General features: G+C 48.8%; 1 protein-coding gene across 1 annotated transcript; it reads left to right on the forward strand.

The window, feature by feature from the left end:
- The first annotated feature begins 444 nt into the window (after positions 1 to 444).
- Positions 445 to 7,464, forward strand: TRADD (TNFRSF1A-associated via death domain). The gene is made up of 4 exons (XM_010087847.1): positions 445 to 586; positions 3,698 to 3,975; positions 5,663 to 5,852; positions 7,157 to 7,464. Exons 1-4 carry the CDS (start codon positions 445 to 447, stop codon positions 7,462 to 7,464), a joined length of 918 nt encoding a protein of 305 aa, XP_010086149.1.
- Positions 7,465 to 8,914: the final 1,450 nt, after the last annotated feature.

An 8,914-nucleotide genomic window follows, 5' to 3' on the forward strand; every position in this document is an offset into this window, starting at 1 on the left:
ACCCACACCACCTAACTCAAACTTTAAAAAAAAAAAAAACCACAAAACAAAAAAAACCCTAACTCGACTTCTGGTGGCTCCCCAGAGCTCCCCAGTTATGAGTCTTGGCTGGGCAGTCACAGGCATGAGAACTGAAACTCTTCGCTCCATAGTCTCTTTAGAGATAAAATGAATGAACTCCAGTGGAAAATGAATGCAGAGTTTTGTGAGCTGCTGAATCTTCGGGATACCATGTCCCACTGTGCTGGGCTTTGCAGAATAACAGTAAACTCCTAAAGGTTACACTTGCTTTAACATCACCACCGTCTCCTCTAGGAAATAAGGGTAAATCCCCACAATCCCATCATGCTTGTGCTTAGTGGTTGCTGTAAGCACTCACCCGGCATCAGGCTGTTTTCCCTGTGTTCTCTCAGCTCACCTGTGTGATTTTGTAGGGTGCTGAAGATGGCAGGCAGCTCCGCTCCTTGGGTCGGCAGTGCTTATCTCTTCCTCCAGTCCACGTGCAAGACTATTGTTCTGCCATCTCTCTACGAAAGCTCCCAGAAGAAGCCTAGTGTGTTTAAGGCTCTGAAGCTGGCATTTGCAGGTACCCATCCTCTCCGATATTTTGGCACACTGTCTCATCTCTTCATGCAATGCCATGCCTTTCTTTAGTTTCACACTCATGGGTAAGGAAAGCTGGTGCTCACTGCATTTAGGAAAGTCAGTAAAGGGGAGCAAGTTCAGCAGAGGTCCACCAGGATGGCTGGGGGCTGGAGCACTTGTGCTGTGAGGAGAGGCTGAGGGAGCTGGACCTGTTCAGCCTGGAGACGAGAAGGCTTTGGGGGACCTACCAACAGCCTGCCAGGACCTATGGGGAGGGGGAGAAGGAGCCACACTCTTCACAGCGGTTCATGGGGAATGAGAGACAACAGGCATAACTTGAGACAAGAGGTAGACACCAGACAAAAGGACAAACATTTTTCCGTGAGGACAATCAAGCAGTTGTCCAGAGTAACTGTGTATTCTCCATCCTTGGGGGTTTTCAAAACAGGACTGGATAAAGCCCTGAGCAACTTGGCCTGACCTCAGAGCTGACCCCGCTTTGCCTGGGAGGTTGGGCTAGAGACTTCCTGGGCTTCCTTCCAACTTGAACTATTCTGTGAGTCCCCCTGCTTTATGAATGTTTGTTTAAACCCGTTTATGTAAGAGGGGGAAAGATTGCAATTGCTAGGAAATAAGATTTAATTTCTGTCTTTATACCACCACAGAAACATGATTTCTGCTTTGAGGAGCTGATTTTTAAAATGAGTGATAGCCAGTATGAGTTCTTTTCTGATAGAAACAGGCACAATTACGTTGGCTTCAGCTGTATGTGATCCTGTTCACACCAGAAAAGGACTTGAGATGCAAATGGCACCAAGCTGACTGCAGAATAATAGTAATTTGAAGAGTTTACCATATTTACCTAGAATGACTCTCACGGTGTTTTTTACCTACCATACAGCTGAGTTTATATTGTTTAACTGTGCTTGTGTACCTGTACTGTAATTTCTTCTGGCAATCATCAGTCTAGCAAAGTCACCTAGTTTATCCAACACAAGCCTGCTCATCTTGCAGCTCGATCCAAAGACGTGAAGCAGCAGGAAGCCCGACACAGTTGTCCAGTTAGGCTTGATTTATGGATTTCACTGGAATGTGAATCTGTTCATACATTTAAAAACACTAAATCCTGCCATGCTTGTTCAGACCCAAAAAGGACATGAAATCTGAAGCTGTCTGAAGTTCCATGAAGAAAAGCATGCAGAATTCTCTCTTTTGAGGTAGCTTTACAGCTGTCTTGTACACCATTCATGAAAGTTTCCACATCCATACAGCTTTTCCCTCCCCAGCCTTCTTACCCTGTTACAGTAGCTTTTGTTTAACCAGCACTCATGAAAAAAAAAAAAATCCTGAAGGAAGTGACAAAAAAGCATTTCTCATCAGCAACAATGAATTAAAATTCCATTCCTCAGTGCCTAGTCCCAGTTACACGTCTGGTCCAAACTAGACTTTCGGATGCCTTTCCGAACCAGGACTCTGTAAAGCCACTGTTAGATCCCATACTTTTAGATGCTAGGTCACTTGTCCTGCCTAATGTGGAGCACACAAGTCTGCTTTGCCTTGGGGTTCTCTTACAAGCATGTCAAATATTGCCACGCCACAGCCAAGAGGTTAATTGGGGTCTGGAAGCAGTACAGTCAGCCTCCCACAGGCCTCTGCTGCGAAAAAGAGAAACACATGTACTTTGAACTGTCATCATCAGCATATAAAATCCCTGTGGAGACGAGGTCAATGTGCACAGCTGATCAAAAGTAGATTTTGCTGGGAGAAGGAAGAACAAAGGGCCAACCCACAAGCACTCGCTCACTCAATCCCTCCTCGACCCCACCCAAGGACAGGGGAGAGAATTAAAGGGGTAAAGGGAAAAAAGGACTCATGGGTTGAGATAAGAACAATTTAATAACTAAACTACAATAATATTGAAAATAATCCTGTATACAAATATACGAATGAGTGACACACAGTGATACTGCCCCCCCCCACCCGATGGCCGAGGCTCAGCCTCTTCCCGGCTAACGATCCCAGAGCAGGGAGAGTCCCGAACCCGCACTCACGGAACGGAGAGAACAGTCCGAGCGTCCAAGACCCAGAGCTGACCGGGGTGGGGGGGGAAGGCCTTGGGAGAGTGACCACCTGGAGTGAGATGACCTGGAGCAAAAGAGATCCGGAACCAAAAGGGGCCGATCTTCCAGAGGGTCCTCACCTGGGCATGATGGGTATGTTATGGAATAGATTATTGGCCACTTTGGGTCTCAATCCCGAACCTAAGATCAAATCCTGGGCTGGTAACTGGGGCTGTACTCCCTCCCAGCTTCTCCTGTTTGCAGACAGCCAGAGAAGCTGAAAGACCTTGGCAGCCGCATAAACATCACTGTTATCAGCTTTCTTCTGAGCACAAATCCCAAACACAGCCTCTTGCTAGCTATTATGAAGAAAGTTGCCTCTGTCTCAGCTGAACCCAGGACACCGACCTCTGTTGTCCATGTCTCATGCTCCCCCAGCACTAGCACTAGAGGGTACATCCCTGGCTTCTCCTTGCTTAGATTTTACCATGAATTAATTCTCTGTGCAAAAGCACTTAACAAGTCCAGGCCCAATCTCAAGCAGCCTAAATTCCTATGGCTGGATCTGTCATTCACCATTTGTGAGGTGTCTTGAAGGCACAGGGTAGAGAGGAAATGCTGGGTCTCTTTCCAGGACCTTCATCACTGCATAAAACTCAAGTCACAAGGACTGAAGTCTGACTGAGCACTGAGCTGAACTATGTGCTTTCATCTGTAAAACTTTCCTGTGTTACCAGTTTGGCATAACCATTTTTGTCCTGGAAATGAAACCTCAAATGTTAAACCTCCCCTAATAAGCAGTGTTGGGATAATTACCTGGGCTGTAGTGCCATACAGCTTCAGTTGGACACCATTCTGCATGGGGATTGACGGTGGCAGGGCAGCAAAACCTTAATCCTTTCCTCTTGGTTTTACATACAGGATTTTCGTCCCAGAGGACTTTCTCACAGAGAAAAGAGAATTCGAAAGCTGCTCTGTTGCAGGCTTGGTGGTGGATGGGAGTGGGTCTGGGTTGTCTGTCTCATGTGACTCTGCTCACTTCTCCCTGCCAGACTCCACCGGCAGCGTGAATGGTGTCGACATGCTGAAAGTGCACTGCAGCCACCCGCACCTGATAGTCCAGCTCAAGTTCTGCAAGCAGGAGAACTGCCGCCGGTTCCTGCAGAGTTACCGGGAAGGAGCGCTCCAGGAGTCCCTCCAGAATCACCTCCAGCTCTCCTTGGCCATGACCACGGTGCCTCTTGAAATGGAGCTGAAGGCTGGCAACGAGCACCTCGACAGCATGCTGAAGGATGAGGATCGCTGCCTGGAATGTATCTACAGAGAAAAGGTGAACGGGAGAGGGAGGGAGGCCAGGCAGCAATGAGAAGCGATAGCACAGGACGCGGGAAGGTGGATGCAAATCTTGCTCTGCTGCAGCACACTGGGCTGTTGACTTCTCCGTCCTTCAGTTCTCAGGTGTAACGTGGAGAAACAGCTCTGCCCTCCCCCAGGAAAGAGCCGTGCACTTTTCTGGAAGGGCAAAAGAGTTACTTAAAACAGCCTACAGGGATTCTGCTAAATCACTGTGGTTTCTGTGTGTAACAATTAGCACAGTTGTTATCACCACTAAAATGAGGAATTATAGAAGGTGCAGTTGAGAGCACAAGCAAGCGTGCCTCAGTACACCTGTGAGGCAGGCAGAGAGGACAGCAGTCCTGTGTGGAACCATCACCACTCAGCAGCTTCCCCCCCCATCTCGCACACCACCTCCTCTGAGAGTAGCAATGGTAACTGCACCTAGAAATCAGCCCAAGTGCAAACACTCTGCACATTATGCCAACCACTTGTGACAGCGTGGGGACACACAGCATCTGCTGCCAGCAGGAGCAGGCTGCCTGTCTGAAGGCAAAGTCTCCCTCTCTCACGGGCGATATCTGACATCAGGTCATCACACGCTTTGGCACTGGCACTTGAATCCCACTAGCAAGAACAGTGAGATCTTGTCATCTCACCACAAAACCAAGGCACTTGACATGATTACACTCATTGCCTTTCTCCTCTCCTCTTTTTTTTCCACCTGAAACAAGCAATACCTTATAGCTCTGGTTCCCTCGAGATGGTCCTGAGGAAGAGGTAGTCACCATCTACTTGGGAAGATGAGGCACAAGAGCACGTTTTGCCAGGTTGCTTTTCTGCAAGCACAGAGAATGAAATGGAAACCTTTCAGCCCTGGCCCGAACAATGTGTGATATCCCGTACCCTGTCAGCTTCTGCTTGCTGCTCTCTCCTTCTGCTAAAGGAGCTCACTGGACAGAAGAGATGGGCTTAATCTCAGTTCCCCAAAACTGACTCGGTCTGACATCTGCCTAACAGTGCAACAGTCAGAAAGATGCCACTATGGCACAGCTGTCACTGGCTGGGAGCAGTGCTGGGTACCAACCTAAACACTAGACTGAGTCAGAGCACTCCCCATGTGCTTTGCCTTCTTTACTCCTGTTCTCATTATCTTTTTGGAGATCAGACTAGTTTTCTCTTGGTTAGTGAGAAAAACTGGCTTGAAGAAGAACCAGGAACAACAAAACTTAGGTAACGGAGAGGCAGAGAGAGAGAGAAGTGGGGTAGCAGGAGCTGCCTGCTTTGGTGGCCATGAGCTGTTGGATCTGGTCTAACCCTCACGTGGAGTAAGTCAGGGAAGCCGCGCTGCCTGTGGTGCACCCTAATTTTTGCAGAGGGCTGCTGGAAACAAACACGGACTGGTAGCAGTTTTGTGCAACTTGTAAGCACTCACTGCTGCATGTGAGAAACCCAGGAGGGAGAAACTGCCTATTTCATATCATGTTACAGATTCAGATTCACACATTTACAGGCAGAAGTCCATTCGACTATCTCATCTGGTCAGTTTACAGCTCACACGATAGCTATCTCATTGTTCCTCTCTTGACACCATCATCTTAAGCTGCACCTTCCAGCTCAGCATCTACAGCTTTGCAAGATGGTGAACCTGGCACGAATCACTGATGCTGTTTGCGTTACAGCCTGACCGCCTGCAGGATGCAGAAATCACAGAGCTGGAGGAGTGCTTCCGGAGCCTGATTGTTCACCAGAGCATCAATAACAATATGGCTGTAAAAGACTGTGCATCTCTGAACTCCCCGCCTCTACCCTGTCCTCAAGGCAGCTCCCTTTCCCCACAGGTCACCTTCATCTTTCAGGGACAAGAGTTCGGTGAGTAGCTAGAACTGACTGAGAGAGCCCTTGGTCTTCCTCACCTCACAGCCCAACGGGGAGAATTAACATGACTACATTTAGGGGTCTACCTCACATAAATCAAGGATTTCCCAGCATCCCATAAGGAATTACTATAATCCTGAAATATTGGTGTCCTGCTTCAGATCAGGCCTCAACCCGTTTTCTTTTCTGGGGTGGCACAGAACCAGATGCTTCAGTGTGCGTCCCTTCCAGGTTCCTCACATTTTAAAACTCCTTAATACTGAAAGGAAGAACACAGAGTCATTTTCTCTTCCTCCATGTCATTTGGTTGGGGTGAGTTAATAGCATAGGTCAGACTGGGAAGGTTACTATGGCCACCGTCAGCCCTGCTTTCAGCCAGGACTGATTTGTGCAGGCTCCCTTGCAGTACACCAGCTGTCTTTGTCTCATACAAAGAGCTTTCACACAGTCTCACATAGCAATTTTAGCTTGATATCAGCTAGATAATTGCTGAGTATGCTTCAGCCACGTTTACAGACTCCAGTGCTAAACAGCCAAGGAGAGAGCTGGCTGCGTTTCAGTACTTTGAGGATGCTTAGGTAGGGAACAGGGGACTTGGTCAGAAAGGCCTTGTGGAGTTGCTTTTGAAAGGCTGAAACATATAAAGAGGATGTCCATCAGAAAAAAAAATATATATCTCTGGCAAACCACAGGACAGTCCCATGCTGGGGAAGGAGAGGAGAGAAAAAAGAAAAAAAAAGGGAAAATAGGCATTGTGAAGCTTGCAGGGTGGGGGCAAGGCCAGATACTCTGATGTTGTCGGAGGATTTCTGTAAGGGAACAGCCTGAGCAAGGCAGGGAACTCAGATGTGCCAGGGTGGACGGCAGTGAGCAGGTGTGTCACCATGTGCTACTTTGTCACCTGAGGCACCAGCACTGCCTGGGGGATGGCAGACTACGTGGAGAGCAGACGTGTCTAGCTCATACGCAGAGAGCAGGGAGACACTGAGCAGTGAGGCTTACTCCAGCTGATTTTCCCTTTCCACTGGTGGAGGAATGCCACTGGAGCACACAGACCCATGGCAGGGCAGTCCCGTTAGCTTCAGTGCTCTTGCACTTCTGCTCCAAACTCACCGTGGTGCCCTGGGGTTAAAACAGCAGAGGACAAACAGAGCAGCTCTGCAGCAGTCTAATAACATGCTGTGGACGCTGAACAGACTCTCTGCTCCTCAGAATATTGAGCAAATCTGGGACTGGCCCAAGATGCATCACATCAGCCATGAAACCTCTGTGTTTTACCTGCCCTCTGTCCCTTTCAGCCAACAGAATGCTCACACCGGACGACCACCAGAAATTTGCCAAGCTCGTGTCCAAGAAATGGAAGCAAGTGGGTCGCTCTTTGCAGAAGAACTGCCGGGCCCTGCGTGATCCTGTCATTGATAACCTGGCCCTCGAATATGACCGAGAGGGACTATATGAACAAGCCTATCAGCTGCTTCTCAGATTTATCCAGTCAGAGGGGAAGAAAGCCACAATAGCACGGCTGATCGCAGCCCTGGAAGAAAATGGTCTCATCAGCTTGGCTGAGGAGCTCTTGGGCCTCCATTCCAATGAGGACTGCTCCTAGAGCCCGAAGGGTAGTGGCATTGCGAAGGGCTTTCGTGCTTTAGCTAGTGTATGAGTCTGCTGCCAGTGTCTGGGAATATAAAGTCCTGAAAATCACCGCAGGTTTCCATGTAGATGGGAATGCCTGGGGCAGAGGTTCTGTGCTCGCAGAAGCCAGCACAGACCTCTGACGTTCCTTGTTTCATTCTGTTTCCAGCAGTCAACGTTACTTTCCCATGAAGTGGTGAGAGAGGCTTTCAGCCTGACCTCCTTCGGGACTGAAACGTCACAGGGAAGCAGCTAGGCAGTTAGAGAGCCCTGGGCGAGGGTGGGGGAGAGGAGAAGAGCGAGGAAGGCATCGCAGAGGATGTCTCTGGGGAGCAGAAAATGCCACTGTTGCTCAGGCTGTGGCCCAGGGCCATCACCTGCAGAGCTGCAATATATTTTTTTATATTGAAGACATTTATGCCCTCAGGCGTGATATCAAGCAAAGACAGAGGGGAAATTAAGGAAAAGCCCACATTATATTATTTTCCTTCTTCATTCTTCAAACGAGGAACATGTGTGGTAAGTCCATCTGTCCTGTCCTACCTTAGTATAGCTCCTTCCCACCTCTCGCCACCTGAGGATTTCCCTTTTACCTGGGACAGCTGTAATCTTCCACAGGGCACAAGATTGCTACTGTAGAACAAATTTCAGGCACTGAACAAGTAGTATGGACAAACACAAATTCAGAGGATGATTCCCAACTTTTTGTGGACCATGGTGGACAATAATATATTGACAACATTGTGCTTAGCTCTTTCCCACCAACCCAAGGGAGCCTACATCTGTGAAAAGCAAAACACAGTGCTGGCAGGAAAAGAAGCAGTCTCCTGCTCAGCAAGTTACCTGTGGAGCGCAGATTGGAACTGCTGCTCTAAGGTGTGTCACAGCATCAAATACCATCCTGACCCCAGCCCACAGAGCCGAGTGACTGCCTCTGACCAGTGGCCGCTAGTGCCTTTGCTCACTGCTTAACTACCCGCCCTGGGCCTGCTGAGTTCACCGACAAGGAGAGCCCACACCATCGTGTCCCACAAGAGCTGGGATTTGCACAGAGCCTTTTCCTGGTGGTGGTGTGACAACTGGGCATCAGCAGCTGTGCCTGGATTTACCTGCTCTGATTTTGAGGGTTAAAAATGGCTTAAAGCACCCAAACCCCAGGGCTGACATGCTGTGAGCTCTGGTGGGAGAAGCTGTCTCCTGGGATACAGGTGATGCAGATTGCACCAGAGCAGAGTTTACACCCTTGCCCATAACAAAGCACCAAGTGTCTAGCATGACATGGGTCCCAAGAAGCACAACAGCAGCTTGGTTACCTTTGACATATTCTCTATGCTTTCTCAATATGCTTTTACTTATTGTTTTCTATTAATTCTATCCCTCTTTGCCCTTCCCCTCGGTGGGAGTAGCCAGTGGGCCTTGGAAAG

This window comes from Pterocles gutturalis, unplaced genomic scaffold, assembly GCF_000699245.1.
Source record: "Pterocles gutturalis isolate BGI_N339 unplaced genomic scaffold, ASM69924v1 scaffold34306, whole genome shotgun sequence".
Lineage (NCBI taxonomy): Eukaryota > Metazoa > Chordata > Aves > Pterocliformes > Pteroclidae > Pterocles > Pterocles gutturalis.

Coding starts and splice junctions, on each gene's coding strand:
- TRADD (XM_010087847.1), top strand. CDS start 445: ATGGCAGGCAGCTCCGCTCCTTGGGTCGGCAGTGCTTATCTCTTCCTC. Junction 587..3,697: donor TCTGAAGCTGGCATTTGCAG/GTACCCATCCTC, acceptor TCTCCCTGCCAG/ACTCCACCGGCAGCGTGAAT. Junction 5,853..7,156: donor CTTTCAGGGACAAGAGTTCG/GTGAGTAGCTAG, acceptor TGTCCCTTTCAG/CCAACAGAATGCTCACACCG.